This window comes from Ptychodera flava, chromosome 14 (assembly GCF_041260155.1).
Source record: "Ptychodera flava strain L36383 chromosome 14, AS_Pfla_20210202, whole genome shotgun sequence".
In the NCBI taxonomy this organism is placed as follows: Eukaryota; Metazoa; Hemichordata; class Enteropneusta; family Ptychoderidae; genus Ptychodera; species Ptychodera flava.
Window position 1 is genome coordinate 27,640,231 of NC_091941.1, and position 27,008 is coordinate 27,667,238.

Here is a 27,008-nt window from a genome sequence, read left to right on the forward strand (position 1 = left end):
CCTGGACTAATGGTAGGGCATCCCACTTAGTGAATGTTTTCTTGATAAAAATTCTCATATGCTAAATGAAGAACACAAAGCAGAGTCTCTGCATGTTGTTTATAATTTATTTATCTAAGTTTTAATACTTTGCAAAATGTTCTGTTCCAACTCAACTGTGTTTTTTGTACATACATTCTCTCCCAGAGATAACACTATTAAAAGGAGAGGAATCTAAAAAGGATACAGGACTACATAATTTTAAAACAAGCAAAAGTACACTATAAGTAAACCACTACTATGCTTTGGACAACATGCCGAAGGGTATGGTGAAGATATTTGTATTATGCAAGAACTATAACATTATACTGTGCGCTATACTATCTCCATTATGAATTCAAAGCGATTAAAAAATTACCATGATTACAAAACTTAAAAAGTTTGTTAAGAGGCCACCTGATTGTGACCTTATGCCATAGATGCAAGTGGTCCATTGTCTGTAAGTTTGTGATTCTAAAGATATCAAACAAATACTCATGCAAGTTGAATCCTCAAAAGCATGAAGTTTGTCAGTTACCACGGCTACAGAGAAAATTGTTCCAGATCTGAATCTCCACTGAAAGACTGGCACTGGCAGGCATGCAGACCTGATGATTTCACATAAATGATGTTTTCATATATGTTGATTTTTACCTTAAAATTCTTGAATTGTGCCAGTATCAACTAGCCCAACTATGTAACTGCAATGGGAATTCAAACAGACTGCAGTACAAACAAAAATGTGTGCACAAACATGCATAGAAACATGTTTGTAAACACAATCAAAATGTGTGCACAAACATGCATAGAAACATGTTTGTAAACACAATCTCCTTGGTGTACTGAGTCTGTAGAACATCACGTAACTTTTTTATTCCGGAGTACAACCATTTTCACAATATGATTCTCAAATTTAAGAAATTGACAGTGGGGTGCCTACATGTTTCTGTATGTGTTGTTAATTTCAATTGGCATTTCAACTTGTAGGACATCTACCTAAAGATCAAGGGCACAAAATACAGACATTTCGAATCAATATGGAAAACATTGAACAATATTTTTCTTGAAAAGAGACATACTTTGAATTCCATTGCATTAATGCATACTGTGCAATCATGATTTGGAGGAATCCATGGGCAGCAAAACACACACATTAGATCGCTTTTCTTCAGAATCAGTATGCACCTGTTCTGGATAAAAGTGTGATCACAACACATGAAAAATAGCGTCAATGACACTGTAGCTCCCATCCTGGACTATTTAGTGTTTGTTCTCTGGTCAGATATTTGAACATGTGTGAAAGGGATAAAGTGCATGAAGTGAAAATACTTAAATGAAATGTACTGGAGACAGTGAAATATGTTTAATGTAATTATTCAGAATATAAAATGGAAAAAATACAGAATTAGATATATCAATACTGTGATACAACCATTAACTCAACAAGTCATTTACAATGACATAGTCCCCACTTGTAATAGGAGTATTAGTCTTGATGGGGCAGGAAAATGTGGTCATTAAGAAGTATCACTGGGTGTATATGTTGAGATCTATGGGCACATAGGTCTATGTTGTTGTTCCCAATTTGAAACACATGAGGCATGTCTAAGTTATGGTTCTAAATCGGGAAAAAAGATCAGACCTCTAGCAGTATTGGCCAGCCAAGAAATACATATGCGCATTATAAATGAGGTACAAGATGTGACATCTTAAGGTCTAATATCCTATCAAAATTGAGGGTATAGAACTTGTGGTTACTGAAATATGCATATATATGTATAATCAAGGTCAAAGGTCATCGAGATCACATGACATTTTGAAAAAAAAATTATATTGCTAATTAATCCCTATATGCCAAAAAATCAGATCTCTAGCTCTATTCGCTTGCCCAGAATTAGATGTGTACATAATTAATGAGGTAAAGCGTGTGTTGTCATAAGGTCTCCCATCCTACTAAATACAAAGGACATAGCACTTGTGGTTACTTATTTATTGACATAAACATATATTTTAGGTAAAAGGTCATCGAGGTCACATGACATTTGGTCAAAAAATTTCTCTCCTATAGTTATCCCTATATACCAAAAATCAGACATCCAGCTCTATTGGCTCGCTCAGAATGAGATATAGGCATAATTATTGAGGTACAGTATGTGGCGTCATAAGGTGTCCAATCATACCAAACATGAAGGGTGTAGCACTTGTGGTTACCGAGTTATGGAAAAATATGTATATTTGAGGTCAAAGGTCACCGAGGTCACGTGACATTTTGTCAAAAAAATTGTTTTCCTAAGTTATCCCTATATACCAAAAATCAGACCTCTAGCTCTATTGGCTCGCTCAAAATTAGATATGTGCATAATTAATGAGGTACAATAGGTGTCCCATCATACCATACATGAAGGCTGTAGCACTTGTGGTTACCGAGTTATGGAAAAATATGTATATTTGAGGTCAAAGGTCACCGAGGTCACGTGACATTTTGTCAAAAAAATTGTATTGCTAAGTTATCCCTATATACCAAAAATCAGACCTCTAGCTCTACTCTATTGGCTCGCTCAAAATTAGATATGCACATAATTAATGAGGTACAATATGTGGCGTTATAAGGTGTCCCATCATACCATACATGAAGGCTGTAGCACTTGTGGTTACTGATTATGGACAAATATGCATATTTGAGGTCAAAGGTCACCAAGGTCACGTTACATTTTGTCAAAAAAATTGTTTTGCTAAGTTATCCCTATATACCAAAAATCAGACCTCTAGCTCTATTGGCTCGCTCAAAATTAGATATGTGCATAATCAATGAGGTACAATATGTGGCGTCACAAGCTGTCCCATCATACCATATATGAAGGGTGGTAGCACTTGTGGTTACTGAGTTATGGACAAATATGTATATTTGAGATCAAAGGTCATCAAGGTCACATGACATTTTGTCAAAATATCCGAGATATCTGCGTGAACGGATGGACTCACGGATGGACGAACAGACGGACATGACCCAATCTATAAGCTCACTGGACTTCATCCGTGGGGACTAAAAATTGTGTCACTGCATCCTTTTTGCAATATGAATACGATGAGAAACTAAATTTTTATTTTTCGTGGCCTTATACATGGGAGTCTATGGAGATCTGCCTTATACATGGGAGTCTATGGACGTGTAAACTAAAAATATGCAAATTTCACCACGATTTGCCCAAATTTGGGAAAGGTCACTCCTATGCACTTCCATACCAAGTTTCAAATCAATCGACTTGTGGTTTCAGAGCAGGAGATTTTTTGACCAAAAATGGGAGAAAATTACAAAAAAATTCATGAAAAATAGCAAGTCCAAGATACTGACCCAAGATGTGCACAATCATTTTATGTCAGCCCAAAGTACTTACATGCTAATTTTTCATGTAATCTGCTCAGTGGTTATTGAGTTTTTTCAATTTTGACTGTTTTTACATTTTTTCACTTAATTTGCATATTTTTGGCAATGACAACTTCATTTGAACAAAATCTCATCTACAGCCCATCATCCATGTACACACCAAATATCAAGATGAAATGTACAGCGGTTTTGGAGTTTTTGATGTTGACGGACAGACATACAGACATACAGACATACAGACATACAGACATACATACATACAGACATTTCCCTAGCCTATAAGAATAGCTTCCATTGCCATATATACATATGGCTATGGGAGCTAAAAACCTAGTACAAGGATTCAAAGATATACGGGCATACAGGCACACCAAAACACTGAAGATTAGCAACTGGAAAATTCCAGTGAAGTGGATATACATTCATGAGGGCCGTATTTGATTAAAAACACAGCATTATTAGTGTACAATACATGTCTCAGTTGGAGTTGTTATAAATTTACAAGTTGGCAGAAAGTGTATAGAGTAGTTATCAACAATGTTGGCAGTGAAGTAATTGTGTGAACGTATGCAATGATGCATCTTCAAATGTAGTGAATTCTGGAGATTCAAGACTTGGTGTCACCAGGGTATGTCTGTTCCAGCCATGAAATTCAGCCTCTCCAGTAAACAGTTATGTGGTGAAAATTTGATAAAGTTTGGTGAAGTATGCTATGAAAGCATCCAGATATATGAATTTCCTGGTTCTGCATTTTGTAAATGGGAAAGCTATCTCTTTCGGATAAAACCCTGTAAAAATGGCTTAAAATGATCATTAACCGCTACGACAAAACACAGAAGTGTCCAATTCTCTGACATAAGTCTTTCATTCACTGAATGTAAATTAGGGATATCACTTTTATCCTCCTCTCAACTCTCATCTACGAGCTTTTTATACTCATGATGTTATGGAGGAACTACTGTTTTGTTTGCTTGTGCAACTTATTGTTCATTGCGCTGGACGCTGGATACCATAAACAAAAGTTTGCAAACTTTGTGATGACCACAACATCTGTGTTCCCGGTCATTCCCTCCCATAAGGTCATTCTTTGAGTGGTCCTGCAAGCTTTCTTGGTGCACCTATATACATACTTCATCACGTAAGCTCATACCATAGATAGATCTACTTAACAAGAGGGATGGCAAATTTGTCAATCTTGAGCAAAAAAACAGGTGTTCCTTTAATCTGACCACTGGATTTGCTGAACACAAGAAAAAGTTCAACCTTTCTCAGGACCCATAGATTGGTCTCTATGGAAGGAAGAAGAAACAGATTTGGAATATATGTTCTCCATCAGGGAGCTGCAGGGTCCTTGTGCATATAGTCCTGGTACTGATCTGAAACACAACCGTGAGCACATGTACAAGTCAGTGGGTTGCTGCAGTTATCATCTAGATAATCACTTTGAATCTTGTGATGTAGCGGTAGTTTCAGAAGATCCATCACCTGGTGCTTCATCAGGTGGAGTTCCTGCTACAGGTTTATTGTCACTCCTGTTGTTTCCCTCACTACTTTGGGGGTCACTCACTGATGCTGCGGATTCAGACTGGGAAGGTTTTCCCTCACTGGCGTTTGTACTGTTAGGTTCACTGACACTGTGGACATTGCTGCTCTCTGGCGCAACTGCTTCACCATGTGAAGTTGTTGCCGGGCTAGCATTCATGTCGTGTTCTTCACTCCCACTGGTGGAAGCAGTAGCCACTGGTGACTGCTGGACCGGTGAATCAGCTTGGCCTTGCTTCAACGTGTCGTTTCCTCGACTTCCACTTTGTGGGTTGCTTTTCTGCACAACAGACTCACTTGGCATGGCTGTGCCCTTGATCACATCATCAGATGCCAGTTGAACAGGTACTGTCTGTGCAAGGCTAGCAGCCTGTGAACTTGCCGAAGCCGAGGTCGGTACTTTCTGATGTGATGCACTGGTGGAAGCAGTGGCCACTGATGAGTGCTGGACTGCTAAATTAGCTTGACCTTGCTTCAATGGTGCATTTGGAGATTTCACGGCAAAAGAAACAAAGGCTTGATTAGCTGGTGCCTTGGGTCTTATTGGTTGAGACAACTTCTTCTCTTGAGAGGATTTTGTGTTCTGTGTTGCACCACCTGATTTAGATGAGGACCACTGATGTAATAGTTTACGTTTCCCTACAACAGAAGACGGGTAAGGAAATCCTGATACGATCGTTATGCTACCATAAGTGTATAACCCAAACACTGGATAGAGAGCATGTACAAACTTGGTGTGCACCTTGACCAAGATGGTCCTGTCTTCAGCATCCAAGAACTCAAGTGTACCCATGTCCTTCTGTAAGAGAATACCTAGGCACCTCATGGATGGTTGGTACAAAGTCACTGGATTCCGATGGCCGTTATGGACGAAGGTCATTCCCTGAGCAGGTGTGTACTTGACACACCATGATGCATTGTTGTAACCTAGCAACTGATCACGAGCTACATGTCTGAAAGCGACGCCTAGGACGAAGCCGCTTTGTGGTACATAAACTTCCCAGTAGCATTTGTTACCAGGTAACGGTCGGCTGCCAAAAACACTTACACACTGACCCTGTGAAAAAAAACAATAACTGATCAGTCCCTTGTAAATGAAGTAATGAAATGTTTCAAGGTCTGAGCTGACTTAAAAATTGACAAAGATGGCAGTGTTTGTGCAAAATGCCTCTGATTTATAAATTCACAGAATGATCTCTAGATAATCTGACTAACTTCTATACACAGAATGAACTCCAGTTGTTTTCTTTGGAAAGGCTTTATGCATTAACACTTGTCACTGGAAATATATTGACACTAATAGAAATACATAGATGAGCATAGTTTTGAATCTATGCTCCTGAATTACGAAGTGGCTTTGTTGGAAGACCCGGACAAAAAAATGAACTGTTTATAATTTAAAAGGAAACTGCTGTTGATTTATCAGTTGTCCAAAACGTGAATCTCAAGGTGACTGAGGCATCCATTTAATGAAAATCAGTTGCTTTTAAGACAGATCTACACTATTCTAAATGCCTCTCAAGGTCACCCATCAATCCTTAGTCGTAAAGTAACTTTTACTCAGCCATATGGTGTAACAGAAAAATATGTGTGTAATTATAATATCTGTTGTAATATATTTTTGTGCCGAATGATGTGGCTCACAATGTTTTACCTAAAAAAAAATGTGAATAAAGTTCCAAGGGCAGATTTTACTTACTTTACATTGAGATATGTTTCACTTTTGATTGTGATGGATTTGTATTATGAGCTAACTATCTAATGAAGGTCCCATACTGGTACCCCTTCCCTTTGTACTGTACTCGTCTAAGTCCCTGCTCATGTATAAGCCCCTCTACTGATTTTAGTGGATTTTTGAAAATGCTCTGCCTTAATTTAAGGATGATAAATACCAAATCGTTCATTTTTCTGTCAAATTTTCAAAATTCTCTGAGAATACGCCTTAAAGTAAGACCCAGAATTGAGATGTGTCGCCAGTTCAAGATAAGGAATGGTTTCCGTGTAATTCACGATTTTTAAAAATCAAAACAAATGCACGTGGCTATCCCGGTTAAATCGGGGAGCTTTTGTAAACATTGTGGACACATTTGCATTGCTATTTCCATAATCCATCTTGAGTGACACAACGTTGCGTTGCACTAGCTAATTTACATAATGACGTGCTGTGACTTCTCCAAACACCAGGATTACTTCCGTCTGTAAACAATAAACCGTAATTAAATGTTTGTCGAAGCCTAGTCCAATAAACAAGTATTCGTACAGTTCCAGACATAGTCTACACCAGAGAGCAAGTAATTTTTCTTAGTGTGGTCAAGACATCGTGTCAACGACGATTTCTCAGCAGTGCGACGTTTTATCACTCTTTGCTTAGGGTTGGTCGGAGCCTGCACACGCCGCTTTACGGTGATTGACGTCTTTTTCGCAATGTTAGATAAACAATTACACAGTGTTCATTCTAGGGTTTAAAAGCAACGGGCCACTGTTGGCCCCAACTCCTGTCCCAAGGGGGCCATTTTAGAAAATCGGGGGCCATCATCATCACACATGTAAAAACCTTGAATTTTCTGCAGAAAATACAATAGTCTATCAAGTCAAGAAAAGGAGAATACTGGAGATCGGGCGCCCCGTAACCAACCAAGCCTACTGCAAAGTTGTTCCTTGTACGTACGCAACAGGCCCAATAATGGCAACAGCAAACCGTTTGGTTTGATTCAATTGTTTACGTAACTTATGTGATGAATTATTGATATGTCGGACTTGAACAACTGTACAAATTGCTAAGGACTGTGATTTTGACTGTGGAAACGATCATGATCAAAGCTTAGCACCACCGGTAGGATTTCTCCGAGAGTGTGGTAGGATTTCTCCGAGAGTGGCCCTCGATTTGCACGCATCGACAATTAGGCTACTCATACACTGATATAGCACGAGACTGTAACCCGTACGACCTAAATAAAGTGATCGATACATCAACTTTTAAACATAACTCGTATGTATTAGCAAATTTAAGATCATTGGTTCTAGCCAAAGGGTTTTACACAGCGGTGTTGTTCTATGCAAAGACCTGGCTACTCTGGAAAACGAGATGTGTTCGACCTAAAATGTGTTGCTCTTCAAAACGATCATGGACGTTTTCCTTGCAGTGTTCAACGTTTCGTTTGTATGGACGGTAGACGTTGCAAACGCTTCAATTTAAGGGACTGGCCGATCATCCTGGGTTCATCAACTATACCGGCGTTAAAAATCCGAGTGTCGACTAGCTTTCCACCTTTACGCAGCGGCCAGTGCCGTTGTTTTATATTCAGCGGCCATGCCACATGCGTACGGCTCAAAAACACCGTTGCCCCTACATCAGTCCTTTCTACCCAGCTTCCTATGTACCACCATATATGCTGTAGAGGGTATTTAATTGCAAAGGTTGATAGGTAACTGAATCGTTTTACATGTCACACTATGACTGAGGTAATGACCTTCGGGGAGCTACGCGAATGTATGACCTACGCCTACGCGAACTCTGCGTGATTGACCATTCATATAATGTTGCGCCCTTAGTGGCGCGTCAAACGTAGAAATGAGGGCCATTCGAGATTTTATTGCGCAATGGCGCGTCCTAGAATTAACTTTGCAATTAGTGCGATAGTACGCTATCAAGTCTACGGTTCTGCAATGTCTATATAGCGTGTGAGGGGAGTGTGATCTGGGGAACGCAAACAAGCTTATCTGCATATGAATTTAGGACACGCCCGCTATCAGTAATGACTGCTGACGTCATTGTTTTTCCCACTGAAGCCATTCGCTGTGGCGATGTGTCGACACGCAAGGCTCCAAAAATTGGTAGTTTTCCGCGATTTATTTTATTTTCCTGGGACTTTTTCTCTGAACAACTGTCATTCCCGGCCGACATCATCACTTGGTAACAAAGTATGTCCGTGTTGAGGCTCGTGCACGTCTAATTATCAAATGCCGTAGCGTAGAAGTATCAAAACATGTTTTTTGCATTTTTCTCGAATTCAATGTGTGAATGAAGTACCCTTCTTTGGCACCTCGTCAATTCGCGCTCACAAACACTAGCTGCTTGAAATTCACACCGTCCATTGGAAACATAATGAACTCAAATCAGTGTCTGGGATTTCCTTTATATGCCTTTGTTATTTTTTAATGCGCTCTTAAAGGTGTTGGACGAAGGTGCTTTTCAAGGAATTTTAATTATCACGCCATATAATTTGAATGGAGCCTCCGAGAAAAAATCGCAGACACGGTTTTGAAGGATATTGTCAAGGCTTGTCAATGAAGAAATTCCAACCGGAAATCTTGCAGCGTGTTGCATAAGGCCGGGAAAACCGGTTTTGGAAGGTTCAGCAAAACGCTTGTCACGTGACTCTTATGCAAATAATGACCGTGCACTGTGCTTGGTCGGATAGCTCTATATCAGGGCTTTCAGAAAATGTATACTTTATTGGGGTTTGGGACATGTTCAATTGAGAAAAAAAAAAAAATCTGAAAGTGCCTAAAAGGTATTTATCATCCTTAACTCAAATATAGAAAGGGGACCTTGTCAAGTATGCTGCCATGGAGGTACCCAGCGGAGTGTACCATTTTTTAAGGGGTGGCCGACGATTGTGAGGAGCTGAATACGCTTGCTAATGGAAGGGTGGGACTAGCAGTAGTAAGCTTGTGGTGGTAGTTGTTGTTTTAATAGTGTATCTCTCTTTGGATAATTGTGAAAAGGTCATAGGACAGTTTGTTTCTTTCCAATACTGCAAGAGTACCACTGTCACTGACGGCCAAGAGACCAGTTGACATCTATTGAAAAATTTGCCATTTATTTCCGAAGAAGTGAAAGACATATTCACTCCATGCAAATTTTATTGCTCTGTAATGTACTTTGCCTTTTGGCACCCAACTTCACACATTCTACAACAACCTTTTAGTCAAGCTGTACCCTTTTTTGCCAGGAATAATATCTATTCGTTTTGGCACCTTTCTTAACACATTCTATCACGGCAGCACTTGTTAATGTAGCTGAACTTTATTGAGTATTACTACAGTACGTAGTTCAACTTAGGCAAACATATCTCTCCAATGCGCATGAACAAAAGAAAGTTCCAACGACTTTAAATAACCCATTTCCATTTAGTATTAATGTGTTGAGAAGACAGCACACAAAATTTAACTAGTACTTAGTTGAACTTAGGCAAATGTGTCGTCTCAAGGGCTATATTCAGTCTCTCACACCCGTCGGCCACCCCTAAAAAATAATGGTACAGTCCAGTAGGCACTTCTGTGGCAGCATACTTGACAAGGTCCTAGAAAGGTTGGGAGAGTATAACAGGTCATTACAGTTGGTAAAATTACTTTTTAGATCAAAGAAACTATTAACCCTTTTAGTGCTGTAATTTTTCCCTCTAAATTTTAAGTGCAACATTTGAACAATTTTTATGAATTTTTCTGTATTTTTTTGATAATTTTTTGCCAAATGGCTATCACATTTAATTGGCTACAGTTTTTCATCAAAATTTTGGCAAAAATCTGAAAAAATTTGACTGGGGTACATTTTTTAAAGGCAACAAAAATGGACTTTGGTGGTCAAAGGGTTAAATAATGTTAAAATAATTGAACATTGAAGTTCCCCATACAACATCGTAAGGAAAATGGCACATCTTCCCAGTACCTTTGTGAGTCTGAGACCCTCAGTCCCCTTTTACCTAAACAGAACAGTCCGACTCTGAAGTCACATCTGCCATTGTTTGTTTTCATATCCACATGTTTGATTTCATCCGATAAACATGCAACTTCATTTGTGTGAAGCAATTATCCTTCCATCTGTGACGTTCTTACTGGTGATTATCACAATTTTCACTGCTATGTTGTTGTCTTCACAAGATGTTGACTGTTTGATGTTGGAAAGTTGAGTTGCCAATGCATGCTAGTTCAAAGCTCCCACAATGCTGTTGTTTGGCAGCATACATGTCTTTGCTTCAAGTTTACTTTTTCTTTCATGATATGATTCAAGTGGGATTGTGCAATCAGTTTGATTCGAAATAGCGGTATGAAATACTGAGTCAGTTAAGCTTGGAAATTATTGCTGAGTTTAGCTGTCTTTTAACCATGGTTGTATCAATGTGAGTGTGGCATGCCAGTTCATGTGATCATGAGAATAAATCTTGTCAGTAATTTTTCAGTCCTTCACAACTACTTTGGATGAAAGTTGGTTTTGACAGTGATTAAAGTTTGGGCGGTGTTCAAAATTTGTGCATAAATTTGCGTAAATTGAGCATTAATGGCAAATATAACATCAGGGTTGTTCCAAGTATAAAACCCTTCCTCTCAGTATAATTGCAGTATTGCATTGCCAAACTAGGGGCTTATACTCGGACCAGTGCAGTAATACGAACATGTCATTTACAAGACAGGAAGAAGATGGCACAGGTTATTGATTATATTACCAAATGCATTACCAAATTTGAAATTGATTTAGGTTAGAAATGACACAGCAAGTCACATGCTCTCACCTGAAAAGGCTCAACACGTTCAGGAGTACAGGCACAAGCAACTACTGGTCTTCTCTCACCGTAGCTGATGATCTGTTTTGGGTTCAACACCTTTATGTTAGCATGTGCTGTGCATTCATCAAAAGAGATATCCAAAACTGCAAAGTAAAAAGAATAAAATAAAGTCAAAGAATGAGGTGATGCTGTAAGAAAGTACGAAAGGAACTAACAATACTGCTGATGACACTTTTTAGCTGTAGTGGCAGATGGCATTATGTGAATGTTATCAACAAACAATCTGATGGCTATGCCAGTGTTACAATGTGCTGCCTGATCGAGATATGACTATACTGGTTCAATTTAGGGAGCAAAATATATGTATTTCTACATAATAATATGCATATGTGCCATTTTCAAAATTTCTTACAGGAATGCAGGAGTAATATGCGAGCAATGGTTCTGGACAGCGCATAATTGAAATGGTCAGCCAGCTACTGTATTGGTTTACACTATTAGAGAAATACACTGGTACATGTATGCAATTATATTTTTAAGTTTTGCAAATGTTGACAAACAAAATTAGTTCAGGTATGACTGAGTAATGACTTGATTAATGAAAGAATGTGAAAGTCCAGGGCCATCTTTTATTGGATCCTAGGACTGACACGCATGTGCAGAGGGCTGACAAGTAAAACATTTTGAGACACAAGGAATTGGTAATAACTACAGCAGCTTGCAATCAGTGCATAGAAGGCATTTCTTGGTAACCCATACTTCCTATTTTGACTCTGCAGGCTTTTCACACTTGAAAAGAATCTGTCTGGGCAATTGAACTATTGCCCTCATCACTAACTTTTGGGTTCTCCATAAGATCTGAGGGGTAGTAGCTCGCTCCTGTTTTTTCGAACAATCTATTCATATGTTAATAAACATACAAAAGAATACATTCCCACAAAAAAGAATATTCAAATTATGCATTGTTATGTAAATTTGACAACTACTGTTTTTTAAAGCTGAGCTGCTTTGTGCTGTTGACTTATTCATGTCAATGACAAATAGATATAAATCTGTGTTTACTTCACAGTAGGAATTTTAGCAGAATTATGAGAAGGAAATTTTAGTTCTCTCCCGATGATGAAACTTTGGATTCATTTTTGTTGGTGAAAATGGAAGAAGTTGAGCTTACCTCTCATCTTAAGCTTCGATGATTTCAGATATTCTTCAATCCTGTTCCTACAATGATAATCTTTATCATCTTTGTATTTCACTAAATTAACTGCCAAATGTGTGGATTTCGAATTTGGCTTCTTTGCTCGTTTGGCAGGTTGGTAAGTTGCTTTCCTCTTCTGGGGATTGAAAGTTCCAGAGGTACTCAGAGATTTCTTGGCAATCGCAGGATTCACTGACATTTCAGTTGACTTAACTGGCATCATAGGCACATCCTGACTTGGTTGCCATCTGAACTTCATCATGCTGTATGCAGGGTTGTGATAAACAGGCTGGGTTTCTGGTCTCGCCTTTGTTACTGCTACTGTTGAGGTGGTAGGGTTTGCATTGGTATAATGAAACTGCTGAGCCTTATTGATGTGAGCAAGAGGTATATAATCGTACCGTGTTGGTGCAGAGGTTGGTACTGGTCGCTGGGTATATTGTTGTTGGTAAGGTGATGTCGGTCGTAGTAACATGAATGTATGGTTTTGTTGCCCAGCCTGCGCTACACTGCTGTGAACAGCTGTGTCTCTTGCCATGGTTTGTGGTCTGACACCACTTTGCACAAATGGCACCTGTCGATTTAGTGGTTGTCGCTGTCCGACTACCTGTACAGATCTGGGCTGATGAGCTGTCACGTTACTGTGCCCCATTTGCTGAGCTCTTGATATGATAATAGGTTGTCCCCTTGCTCCTGTATTCACTGGCTGTGCATTTGGTTTAGTGCCACTGGTGTAGTATGGCGAACTTTGCAGTGAACTAGAGGGGAGGTTGGACTGATTTACTTGGCTGACAGTCTTGGGCACTGCAGCCTTTCTCATTTCCTTCAACCTATGTGCAACACTAACCATTGACAAAGCAGGTTGCCGGGGTGGCTTCAGTACAGGTTGTTCAAAACAGGAAAGCAACAGTGCTAAAACCTGCTTTGTGTCATCCACTACTTCATCAGCTTCTTGTGAATTTCCAGGATCTTTTTCAGGTTTTTTAACAAAAAAATACAACGTGAAGAAGAGAAAAAAAAAATTATGATTAAGACGGTGAATGTTATAGTATGCTGAACAGAAGTTAAAGGTATGTATCACAACTCAGCAGGAGTTTTGAAATCATTGTATCAGTGAATGAATGGGACATGGCAGCTTAGTCATGTTACAGTATCAATGTATCCTATGCGGGTGATCTGTTATATTCTTTATTTTTCCTGTTGTAGCTCTCAACCCCATGATGCATCTGGACACCAAATATCAAAGCCATTTACCAAACAGTTGGGGAGTTGATGTAGTTGGAAGAATTCTACCTTTCTCAAATTTTGAGAAAAAGAATCATATTCGCAAACACTGTTTACTGTATTGATTTAAAATTTAGTTTACAAGTCCCTACAGAGGTTCTCATACACATGTATTCAAATCATGATGACAAGACATTGCAATAATATTTTTACTTTTTTTTTCGTTTTGGGTAAAACAATCTTTGGGTAAAACAATCTTTTTACAAGAACCACTTCCCATGCTTTTTTTGAAATTTGGCTGAAATAGGTATTTGTAATATTTATTTAGTTTAAGTTGAAATGAGCGAAAGTAAATCTTTTATGAGATTGTGTTTTTGGAAATATCAAATCTATATGAATTTTGAGTAAGCAATATTGTGATTATGAGCATTTGGTATGGTAAACTGTATTTGGTGTGTGTTGAAATCTCACCATGTATCTGGTATATGCATTGGGTAAAATGTAACACAGATTCAGTGTTGTGTATTTCAGTCACCAATATCTGTTTATGATAAATCAAGTACACCTTTGCTATGTGCCTCACTTATTGCACTGTGTTACATAAGCAACCTGAGTGCGTGTCTACGTAACTATTTTATTATTATCACCCCATCCTTACTGTTTATCATTCGGTTCTGATGTCATATGCCGGTAGTTTCAGTGTTCTTGGCTTTTTACCATTTTCACCCTTCTCAACCTAATTTTCGGGGCTATCAATTTCATTTGAACAATGGGAGCTCCTCACCCTATGATTCATCTCCATACCAAATATTAAAGTGATATACACAGTGGTATGGGAGAAGAAGTAGAAACAAAACATTCGGTATTAGCTTTTCCTACCAATCAACCTGCCGTTTTCATTAATACAGGTACATTTGAAATGGGAGCTAAAGATAGAATTTCCAATTTTGACTAAAATAAGACTTTAAATCTCCGTTCATTCCACAAAGTTTGAAATGGATGCACACAAGCAGCATGGCAGCAAAGCAAGTATATGACAGTCTGAATATCTGTCCCTGTGCAGTCTTCCTAATATAATTGCATAGTTAAATACGACTACACAATCCTCGTTTACATCCAAGAATACAAGCACTGGCAGGACAAGGTTATGTCTGAGTAGCAATCAGAACAATCTGTTAAAAAATATAAAGGGTGATTTTGTACCTGATATCTTTATCTTTCTCTTGAGGAGGTCCATCTGTCTGAGTTTATACTTTTTACTAATGTATGACTCTTTGTTAAACTCCAAAGGTATGCATGTACTTTGGATATCTTCATGGTCCTTTGAAAGGGCAGCCATCATATACCTGCCAATGATCAGCTTGTTTTTGATTTCAACTCCATTCTGCTCAAGAAACAGAAACAGAGAAATAAAGAAAGCCTTCAGTGTTACGTAGTGGTTCTAAACCCTCTGTCATGGTCAGATATCCATATAGGTAACATTAGTGATCTATTGTGATGTCCTGCCCTTGCTATTTAACACCTGTTATCTCTTCATGAGGGCTACAGTGCCAGTTCATTACCCTGAGGGGCTGTGCGTTACCAGAAACATACAACCATTCCATTTCCTGAGGTCTTAGGCTGAGGGCTATAGTGATGTTTTTCTGGTAACGCATGGTCATTAGGGCTAATGAAATGGGCACTATAGCCCAAATGAATCCCAAGTCATAGGTGTTTTCTAGCACGCCACATGCTCATGCTGTTGTTATAGTCACATGACCTGGCACTTTTGCAAAGACTTTCCCTAAGGAAACAGTCTTTGGATAAAATATCTCTGACATCACATATTTTGAGAAAGTTGATACTAGATGTAGTTATTTTCCCCTCAAATCACTTGTTCTGGCCAGCAGTGACACAGAATAAGTATGTGGTGTGTTATAAAGTTATCTATACAGAAAAATGGGAATAGTAAAAACAATACTCTTGCTTGCACTTCCTCCCAACTCAACGCTGAAACTGGAAAGTGGAAAAGTGGATTGCTCATGCATTTCAGCACTGATTTCTGCAAATGTAAGAATGTAATTGTGATGTCAAAACCACAATCTCAATCATGTGCAGTTGTTACTTTCATTTTATTCACAATCACCTTTTCAGAGGAAGTATTAATTTTTATTATACGACAAGACACTGTTCCCTAGTGTCAAAAATATTGCTGAAGTTTGAGTTCATAAACGTTTTAACATGACTGACTGACAGGCTTTCAAAACACACTGACACCTGGCAATGTGAAACCCACATGTAGGATTTGGTAGCACTGATATGTGTATGGGTAAGACCAAAGAATAACAATCACTGTACAGACCCCAATCAAACATGCATTGATCTAATCTTCAACTCCTATCACTTTTCTCAAGTGTCTCCAGCCAGGGATAGCAGAACTTCCCCCCTTTCCTGCTTTATTTTCCTGCTCTAAAGAACATGCACAGCTGCTGGGTGTTCACGTCACTTGTGTATTTTCATGTACTGTACTCTATGGGTCAACTTGTGATGACATCTTAGCTTTCACTGATGTGAAATCTACAATGCCCTCCTGCAGTGAATCTTTAGAATCTGCCATTTATCCTGTTAACTTGAAAATTGGTGTATTTTGTAGACAAGCATGCTGAATGTATACAGACTTACATAGCCAAACAGCAATGGCACTTTAGGGTGCTTGATGAAACATCTGTACACAAAAGAGTATTTACTGGTATATCTCTAGACGGTGGAACAGGAGACTGTCCATGCTAGGAGGGAGTGTATACGCAAAGTTGAAAAACGACTTGCTCACTGTCACAGAACAGCTTTGCATGGGCAAAACTTCATCCAAAACCACATCTGATGCAGCCTAACAAGAAAACCTAGTCTCATTTCAAAGCAGTGTTCGCGGTGACTTTTTTCTACTCGCGTACGGCATACGCATTAGTCTGCTAAAATTGCGTAATGGCTGGATTTGAGTGCGTAATTTCACTTCCGCACTCGATTGATGAAAAAACTGACAGCAAAATACAATGTGCCGTTGAATAAACCTACACAACATATTCGGATTGTACGATGTAACATTATTTTAATGAAAACAGTTTAACGAACAACTTGAACAATGTTGAAACGTAACAGCGAAGGGTATACATGCAACCGTCACAACACATCGGGCAACCCAAAAGTTAGAGTTATGGCAGATTATCCAGACGGTTTCTGGACGACGTTTCGGCACCAAGTCGTTTCGGCCCAAGCCAAGACGTTTCGGCCTTCCAATTTCAGCCCCAAGTCCGAGTCGTTTCAGCATCGCAACCCAAGACGTTTCGACAACGCAGAAGGCTACCTGTGGGAACTAGTGCTGGAGCGTAATGTTACAAATCAAAGTACTAAAAAGTGAAGTGTCAACTAACATTCACGTACATGCTTAATCTTTGTGAGAACATGGGAAGAGACCGTAAGAAAAAACTTCATATCATTTTCAAATCTGTGACACAAGTTTATCGATATCAATAGCCGCCAACACGGCAAAAGTTTGAAAGCGGTGTGAGGAAAGACCACGGCAAAAGTTACACAAAATGCACATAAAGTACTGGTCAGAACGCAAATGTCACGCTTACGATTATGACGGATCAGTCAATTACTAAATAGTTTGAAAAAAAAATCGAAACACAGATGCCGAAACGTCTTGGGTTGCGGTGCCGAAGTGACTTGGGGCCGGAAATTGAGAGGCCGAAACGACTTGGGCCGAAACGACTTGGTGCCTGAACGACCAGTTACCATCCAGACACTTCTGCAGTGTTCAAAATTTATCGGGATTCCGACGAGCTCTACCAATGAATCATTTTTTTCACGGACTCGTAGAGCAAAGTTGAAAGAAATTAAAACAGATTTGTCTGCTTCGACGCCATGCTGCATGTGTGCTTGATCAAAATTAGGGAACATCGAGACGCGATGATCGTGCACGGTTGGCATTTATATAATTTGTCGCAACATTTCTGTCAATCACTCACTTTCAGAAACTATCGCTCGCCTGAAAATTAGCAACGTAATTCATAGGCACAGCTGATATGATAACGTGCCTAACGTGATAACGTGTGAACTACGATGCCGATTTTTCAGACAACGCCCAGAGAATCCGAAACTTTCCACACAAAATGAGTGATTGACAGAAATGTGTTGCAACAAATTTCGTCTGGTTGTCGCCTAAGCTCAGTCGTGGGGAGTGCTTTCGGTGTTATCCTTTGCGTATAGAAAACGCATAACGATAAAAAAAATGCGTAGAGGGTCAATTTCAATGCGTAAATACGCACGATTTTTGCGTAAACGCGAACTCTGCAAAGCATACATTTTTATCACAAGTGTTCTCCCAACACACTAGATACTATGATACTGGTACATGAGAGATATCTTACATCCAGAAATGCCGATTGGTCCATTTTCATAACTTTGTCCAGTTTATGTTGGAAGTCTTTTGTTGTCCCCAAACCTTGTTCCAGCTTGGCTTTGTGAAGTGCCATCTTATCAAGCTGAACTTTGAATACAGCAGCAATTTCTTCAACCATGGCTTCTTTCCTCTCTACCAAGGCATTTATAAGTTTATGCACTGATTGACTGACCTTCTCTATCAATTGATCACATTTTGCCTGTAACAGTGTAATGAAAGAAAAGGAAGAAAAGAAGAATCGTTACTTGAACTGTGATAGTGTCTCCTTGGAAATTAGTAAGAGATTTCATTTTATCACTCCCATTTTTGATCAATCACATAAATTTTCTCTGGTTGATAAAAGCTTACTGGGTCTATCAGTGTTATGTTAATTTGGCTTTGGGGGACAATTTCTTTAATATTGATATTGAAATAATGGTGAGTATTATTTGCCCTAAAGTTAGCAATAGAGTGTTGTAGAGTAGTTGTCCCAGTGCAACTATTAACTGCACATCATTGTCGATGACAAAGTTCCCGCCGGATTAAATGTTTTCAGGAATTGTCAAGCCCTCTTTGGATTGTAACTGTTGTTTGGTGCAATCATAATAGCAACAAAAATTCCCTGCATAATAAAATTATGGTGTTTTATCAATGATGACTTTTTTTCATTATTTGAAAATGGTATACAAACATTACACAAGCAAGATTTATGAAATACCTTTGTTTCAATGGTCAAACTCTCCATCTCATCGATTGAATCTTCAATACTTTTTCTATACTCTTCCAACATGTCTGCATCTGGTTTTAGGTCATCCTGAAAAGCAATCACATATGTTATTGAAGGATCAAAGGGTGATGCTTGTTGAATAGATACATTGGTTTGTGTTCAACTGGTAGCTATGTGGGAACCAGACATACTGTCTAAATTGAAGAGTCATTAAATATGCAAATGAGACAATTATATATTGTCGTACCCATCAACTTCTAGCATGACTTAATGTAACTGATGTAGCTTAGAAGTCTGACCAAATTCAGTAGCTTCACTTTCGACATAGCCACCTTATCATCATCGTCGCTCGCACGGCTCGTTAGCCAGACAGGAGTCTTCCACTAACCACGCCGTGCGGGATACCCCCACTATTTTGCGTTAAGGAGTTTGATGGAATTAGAAAATCAGGCGGACCAATCAGAGCACGCCTTACACTCAAAGAGAAAACCACGCCTACCTTCCAAACGCCGACCACCGCACTGTTTGTGCACAGCTTTTCTCTCGATTACTTACTGGTTTACTAGACTTGGTTCAAGTGCGTGATTGTGAACATGTGAGTTGTGTGAACGTCTCGAATGCAATGATCTGTGTTCTGTTTTCATGTGAAATGTGTGAGTAGGATTATGTGAACGCGTTGAGTCGGGTGAACGCGATACAGGGCAGTTATACCCGGCACAAACTAACTCACTACTGCTATCATCACAGCAAGCAATATACTCATCGGTGAATTTTTCATTGACTACAAGCGTCAGCAAGCAATATAAGCTTACTCATCGGTGAATTTTTCATAGATTACAAGCGTCAGTTTTTTCAAAGTCATCTTCTGCACTATCGCCATATTTATTCGTCGATTTTTTTTCTTAGGGAGATATCTAATGCCCGTAACTTTATCCCCACCACGCAGTAAGATTTCCATGCATGACAATCAAATCCTGTATTAAGGTAGTGACTCAGTTTCGTTGACACATATTTTCAATCAAAGTTTCACATAGAAAACAGGGTCTCACACCCAACATGTGGTACATTTTCTAATAGGTCTATATTTGAAGAAGGTAAAAATTTTGTTTAGTTGTCAAAACATGCATTGGTATGTTTGCTTAAGTCAAAAACATGTGATTTTGAATTTTTTCACTTAAAAGAGTATAAGTAAGAATTGGCAGCACCCCTAAGTGATCTGTTAACGGCACTAGACAGCTGGATATACAGGGGGAAAAACCGTGTTTTGGATTTTTGAAATTCGCTTTTGTTTCTGCACAGTGAGCCTTGGAAGTGTGAACTGTCGGATTTTCGCATAAATTATCGGCTTTTGTTCACGTTTGTCAAGTTATCGCCACTTCAGGGGGGGTTATCAAAAATCTAAGACACGGTTTTTCAGGTCTATTCATGAAGTGTTAGCATGCGAAGAATCGGGGAAATCCGCCCACGCGTCGCCGACTTACACTCATTTGAAAGTGCGTATACATAGCAAAAATCGGAACTGAGAAAATCGACGATTTGTGTAAACGTCCCATTTTTCACACAAAATCGCCGAAAAAAGTCGGATTTTGTGCGTTTCAAAAAAAATCATTCGATCTGGGTCTAGGTTAAATATGGGCATCAGGTTAGAGAATTTCTGACAAGTCCTAAACATTAGTTCGCCTGAAAATGATGAAAATTGTGTGTAGAAACGTGAGGCTGGTCATCGTAAGCGGTGGGTACTATTTACACGATAAACACTAGAAAGATAATTCAGGGCATAATCTGTTTGTCAAATACGTATCTAGCTTATAATTATATTAACTGTACACTGTTTGGTAACGGTTAGAGTCTGGTTGCAAGACAAGAAAAGTTTAAAAAAATCATACAGCCGGACTGGTTTACAGGTCTGCGTTCTGCCGACGACGCGCGCTCGCTTTCTCGCAAGCTTCCGGTCTCACAGCCCGTAATTTATGCACGTACCAAGTGTGAAATGGTTGCCTAGTTCATTTTAGTGCCGATTTTTGTGCCCATAGTACAAGGCGTCACTTGCTTGCTTTCCGGAGATGAGACGACCAACTCTCGATGCTCAAAAAAATTCTGTAGTTGAGAAGTTCAAGGAATACGGGCAAGTCGCACTTGTTTACGTAGTTTTCACATGTGATCTGCTGCAGTCTTTTTGCTCACCATCAGGAATGATACCGGTTTTTCGTGGGCTATTTCGCTTTCGACTGTGACATGTACTATTATGGTCCCGGGTATGAAACCAAAATCAACTTCAGTTACACGTAAAAGCGATTCTTCATGACATAAATAAACGACTGAGGCGATACTCGACAGATTCACTGATTGTAAAATTGAAACGGCGACGTATCGCCTCACCCAGCGACACTCTCTTGACCACAGATAGAAACAGACCGGCACCGATCGTGAAGGGCATCGTGAAGCGACGTTTCGCGTAAGTTGCTGTGCTCTAAACCGACATAACAGTGTCGGATTGACAATTTAAATACTAAGTCCAAAAGATGGGCTGCTGTTTTAGAACGATATTTTCCAGTGAAGATTAAATAGAGTCTCGTGGGGCGGCAGTGTAATCTACAGTGCTGTACGTTCGCTGTGTATGGAGTCCGGGTATGTAGCTCGCGATTGTGCAATACCTTAGTCCAAGCTTAGCCATGAAGCTTGGCGGCGAAGCCCAGAAAAATGGTGAGCCCAAGGTTAGCTGAAGCTTATCCTTGCACACCTTTGTTGAAGCTTAGGGCAAACTAACCTTTATACAAGCTTCCAAATATTGTTCTGAGCTTGGGCAGTAAACCTTGGGCCGAACTTTACGGATAAGCTTTTTATCGTCCTCGTTTCCACTATAGCATTTGGGTCCCTTGACCCATCCAGCATTTGACCTCAGCATTTTTGCTTACTTTAGGGAGCCGATTTTGCTGCCGAGTCTTGGCAAATTATTGATTTGAAAGTTATGACCCGCTTTTAAGTATAAAATATAGACCAGTAAGCGGGTTTTGGATACAATAAACACGAACGCGTTAAAATTTTGCGTTGAGACCGACATCTCGACAGGAACACCTCTTATCATCATGGTCCCTCTTTGTCTGCACAGCTGAAGAGTGCGGCTTGATCGACTGCATCACGACTTTTATGAATGAACCGCTATATGACAAGTTTCTTGTTGACAAGGTTTAATACCGATGTACTGAATTATATCGAGTATAGCCATAAATGAGCCACGAAAATCCGGCTACACTTCTGAAAATACACGACAGCGAAGAGATGCACACACCACACTTTACGATTCATAGCGACTCAGAAAGTTCGTGATCCTGTTCCTTGTAAGTTTTTGACACAAATCATATTACTAGTAAAGATACTCCCAGAAAGACAAAACTTAAATGTAGGTCGTTTAAACAAGTTTAGTCATCATATTTAGGTAAGCCAGTGACAAAAATATACGAGCAGACGATGTAATTTGAAATGATTTATTCGTAATTGACAAAATGTATACACAGTATACAAGTTACGAAGAAGTACTGCACTCACTTCAAGTATTCCTAATCCGCTCACAAATTCCTTTCTAAGATGGTAAATTCAGCATATTGGGCGTGTAAGGAAGGGCATGGATCATTCTTGAAGATGAACTGACTGGCACAAGTAATATTAAATGTACATCCGCGTTGCACTCGTACATGCGGCCGTTAGGTTTCCTCCGGGAGCTGCGCGAGGTCGATTTTGACCGGATTTTTGGTGGGCCTCGTAACTTTCATGAAGGGCTGTGAGTATTTGTCAGAGCTGAAAATTTCTCACTTTACACACTCCAGCCTATGTTTCACATTTAATGCGGTACTTCACATAAATATAAACATCCTTCAAATTATGGAAACCCGGATTGACATCTTTATAATTAATTGTTTAATTTGAAATTTTACCACAACCACCCAGTGAAGTGAAATGGCCCAAAAGCGGAATAATATCAACAAGTGAAACGGTTGCCATCACTCCTTCGCAAACAACTTACTATATGAGTACAGCGCGAATAATGAATAAACAAGGCCTATTTCTGTCGATTTCCTCGCCAGGGAAATGGTAATAATGTGTATGCATGTATGATAAAGGGGTTATTACATATAATGCGTCTGCATTTTGGGTACAACAGTCTAATTTTTACATCCATGCTCGAATACAACGCGATATCGACCAAACTGCGTGTCTGCCTTTTCCGGCCATACGTAACAGCTCCGTTGTTTGTCCTTAGGTGAAGGTTAAAATGCCAAGCTTCACTGAAGCTTAATCCCAGGTACGCTTGATTTAAGATTTGGCAATAACCCTGTTCCAAGCTTTGGACAAAATCCTTATCTCAAGATTTGCAAACAAGATTGGATTAATCTTTATCGACATCAAGCTTGGCCGAAGAGCATTGGCAAACCTTCACCCAAGCTCAGAGTACCGCCAAGCTTGTAAGTTGTAGTAGTAGCAGGAGGATAATCGCGTGCTCAACATGATCACGCGTGCAACCATGTTACCATAGTACCAACAAATGTTTCAATGGCAGTTGTGGTATGAGCTAAGTTCAGAAAGTTTCAAATCGGTCCCAACGCTCGCGTCCATCAGCTTTCCATTTTGCTTCTTTGGCCCCCGTTTACGTTTTCTACACCGCTAGCTGCCATGTTGGAATAGCGTCTTTATGAAGACGTGCGCGCATGCGCAACATAGTGCGTAAAATTTACATAATCTCCTTCAAGGTATAACGATAACGCTGACAGTAATCCGGACCGTTAAAACAAAAAGAAAATAATAACTCGCGCAGTGGTTAGAAGGCCGTGTTTTCACTAAAATTTCAGACCTTTTTTAGTATAATGTTACCTCACAGTTTTCTCTAATAGAAAAATCATATTTCAAGGGTTCAGAAGATGAAATAATCACAAAATTGCTAAAATTGACCAACAAACCTGAGTCACTACCTTAAGTAAAACAAAAGAAAATAATAACTCGCGCAGTGGTTAGAAGGCCGTGTTTTCACTAAAATTTCAGACCTTTTTTAGTATAATGTTACCTCACAGTTTTCTCTAATAGAAAAATCATATTTCAAGGGTTCAGAAGATGAAATAATCACAAAATTGCTAAAATTGACCAACAAACCTGAGTCACTACCTTAAACTCGGGCAAGATTGCCTTCCCACTCCTAAATCTCCGTTTGAGCCATTAGGGCATTAGGGTGTCGCAGGACGAATGTAAACCAGAGACTTGGTTCAAGTCGGTGAATTTTCGAAAAATAAAATGATTTGTAAAAGTTCCTCGTGTAAAATTTGGTAGCGATCGAACGCGTTTTTAGTCTTATTTAGTCTGTGCAGCTTACAGAACACAAAACACTGTCTTCATACATTATCTTCAACAATTTTGTTCAATGTCTTTTTGGTCAATTGTTGTATCATTTTTTGGGGCAGTAATATCAAGAGCATCTTTAACATACTGGATTTTACGTTTCGTTAGGTCAATTTTTTTTTGAACGACACCCAAACAAAATCCGGTTCTTTAATTTCCAGTTCTAGCATATTTCACAAAGTCCTAGTCCACGTTTTCGAGCCACGCTTCCAGTTGTTTCTCCCGCGGCGTGTCGGTGTTCTGTTCTGGTAAATCCTGTTAATCGTCTCACAATGTTTACAATTTTCCAAAGATATGAACAACAGAATAGCTGCCGGCCACGCCAGTTGACAGGACAACAATGTCTGAATAACGTCTGAGTAATGGGTTTATCATGAAATTTTGAGGTCAAAATTGGAGGAGTGGTTTAACAGAGTTACTTCGGCGGGTAGAACTTTTCTATTTCGCGTCACGATCTTTTGAGTTTGGCGGGTTGATGTTTTCACCTGACAAGTTGAGCGACGGGAATATCTTGCGGCTGGGCCTTTGTTTTAACGTTTTGAATACATCAGTGATTTCAGCAGTCGATTTCAGTAGCATGAAATGTAAACAGCGACCACGAATACTTGTAAATGTAACACCGAGAAAAAAGTGGGAAAAGACCTATACAACTACATTCGCTGTAACCGATTATCTGATTGGCTATTTACTGGTCACATACAGTCGTGTGGTGGCGCTTTAAAAAACACGATTTAGGGGGTCTATCAGCCAAGGTCTGATTTCGGGAAGCATCCAGCTGCCCGGAGCGGAGACCTTGGCAAGCGAAGATGCCTTATCATTGACTATTTGACTAATTCTCTACTGCTGGCTACCTCAACGATGAGAACAAGTATTTTCGACCAACTTACCCGTGAGCTGTCAAGATTTAAACATGCCATTTGCCCTCTCATATAAAACATATTGAATACTTTCGTTGGCATTCAAAAGTTCAAATTTGAGCAGAAACCATTGATGGCTCAGTAAAAAATGGTTGAAAATGGTAAGCAAGAGTAGGAGATGAGTCCTAGTCAAAGTGATAAAGTAGGTACAGGTTGATTTATTCAAAGATTAACCTATTTCGTTACATTGTGAGCTAAATCAGTGACACAGACGGTGTCGTAGTAAACTCCAAAAAAGTCTATGGGGTGGCTCATAGCGGTTCTGTGGCATTGACCCTTGACCTGAGCACGATCGCTATGCCACAGCATATCACAGCTATCCCAAACTTGTTGAATTCTAAAAATTTCTTCACTTCCATATATTATTACATACATTAATTTGAAAATCCAAAATAAATATACACTAAAATTTGATAAATGTGTAAAACAATTTCAATCCAACTTTGAAATGCTGGCACCATGTACCAAATCTCTTAGAAAGTTTGCATTTTACATAAATTACTATCCCCTCTGCCAAACTGTAATTACTTTTCAATTAAATGAAAAAAGCAATGAGAAGAATATGGTGAATTAAAAGTACACCAGTGTTTCATCTAGACAGGAGGCGCATGAGGGGATTCCTCTTCTGTTGACATGTTGGCACTCCCTAGTAATTTTTCAACGGGGGGTGGGGGTGGTGCTAGTCATAGCTTAGAGATACTAGTAGAACACATGATGAACTGGTGAAATCCCCCTCAGCCTGGTTAAGGCTGAAAATCCCCCTGTTGATGCCATCCTGGATGAAACACTGGTACACGTCCAGAATTTGTGAAACTGCTCCCCGAGTTTCCAGGAGGTATACCATACTTTGAAGAAGTGTTCTGAGTCAGTGAGTGAACATACCAGATTGCATAATGGTCAAGTAGTGTGTATATACTGAACGATGAGGTTTTTGTATAGCACAAAGCACTCTCATGCAATATGGCCGTTTTAACTGTGAGCAGACATTTCTGTCAGCTTACAATATTGATGTATACCTTTGTAAGAACACCTTCTGTTGTCACTTCCATCTTTTCGAGTTGCTGGTCACATTCTGATAACAGATTCTGTATAAGTTCATCGACCTCTTGACTGACAGAGTCTTCTGCATTCTTCTTCGTGCTATCGTCATCGTTTGCCTTTGTTGGCTGATTCGTCTGCTCATATCGCCTCTTGGTTTCCTCTAGAGCCGTAAGAAGACCTCTCGACACGTTTACCATTGTTGGTGGTGGTCGGATGCGAGGTTCCATGATACCTGCGACCAGCTTTGTTAAAGCCGAGTCATCCATGGGCAGGGGATACTGACACGAACAATCACAGTGAAGATACCGCCAAAATTTTAACAAAATCGAGCACCAAAGGGCCTTGAACGTTCTATTTAACGCTCTGCGCAGTATTCTGCGCAACAAGGAGAGAGACCGGGCCGGCCTCGGGCCTCTACGAATCCGAAATCCGACGTCAGAGAAGTTGGCGTCAGAATCAGAACCGAGCGATTATTGATGCGAGAAATTGATTGCTCTACCGAGTATATACAGTTGCTAGTTGTGCAGCATCACGAGCATGCAGCATCTTATCCACAAGCAACACCGTATACTCTGACAGTATGGTCGAGATTTTGCTTATTTTTTGCTCACGTGTTTACACACGTGAGCATATGTCGCAGCGATGTCT

At 39.5% G+C, this 27,008-nt stretch overlaps 1 protein-coding gene across 1 annotated transcript; it reads right to left on the reverse strand.

The window, feature by feature from the left end:
- Nucleotides 1-85: 85 nt before the first annotated feature.
- LOC139149990 (uncharacterized) lies at nucleotides 86-26,734 on the reverse strand. Its single transcript, XM_070722126.1, has 7 exons — nucleotides 26,336-26,734; nucleotides 19,009-19,104; nucleotides 18,280-18,510; nucleotides 15,074-15,254; nucleotides 12,623-13,615; nucleotides 11,458-11,594; nucleotides 86-6,002 (listed from the first exon to the last, which is right to left on the reverse strand). The coding sequence occupies exons 1-7, from the start codon at nucleotides 26,624-26,626 to the stop codon at nucleotides 4,842-4,844; spliced, it is 3,090 nt and encodes a 1,029-aa protein (XP_070578227.1). The 5' UTR covers nucleotides 26,627-26,734; the 3' UTR covers nucleotides 86-4,841.
- Nucleotides 26,735-27,008: the final 274 nt, after the last annotated feature.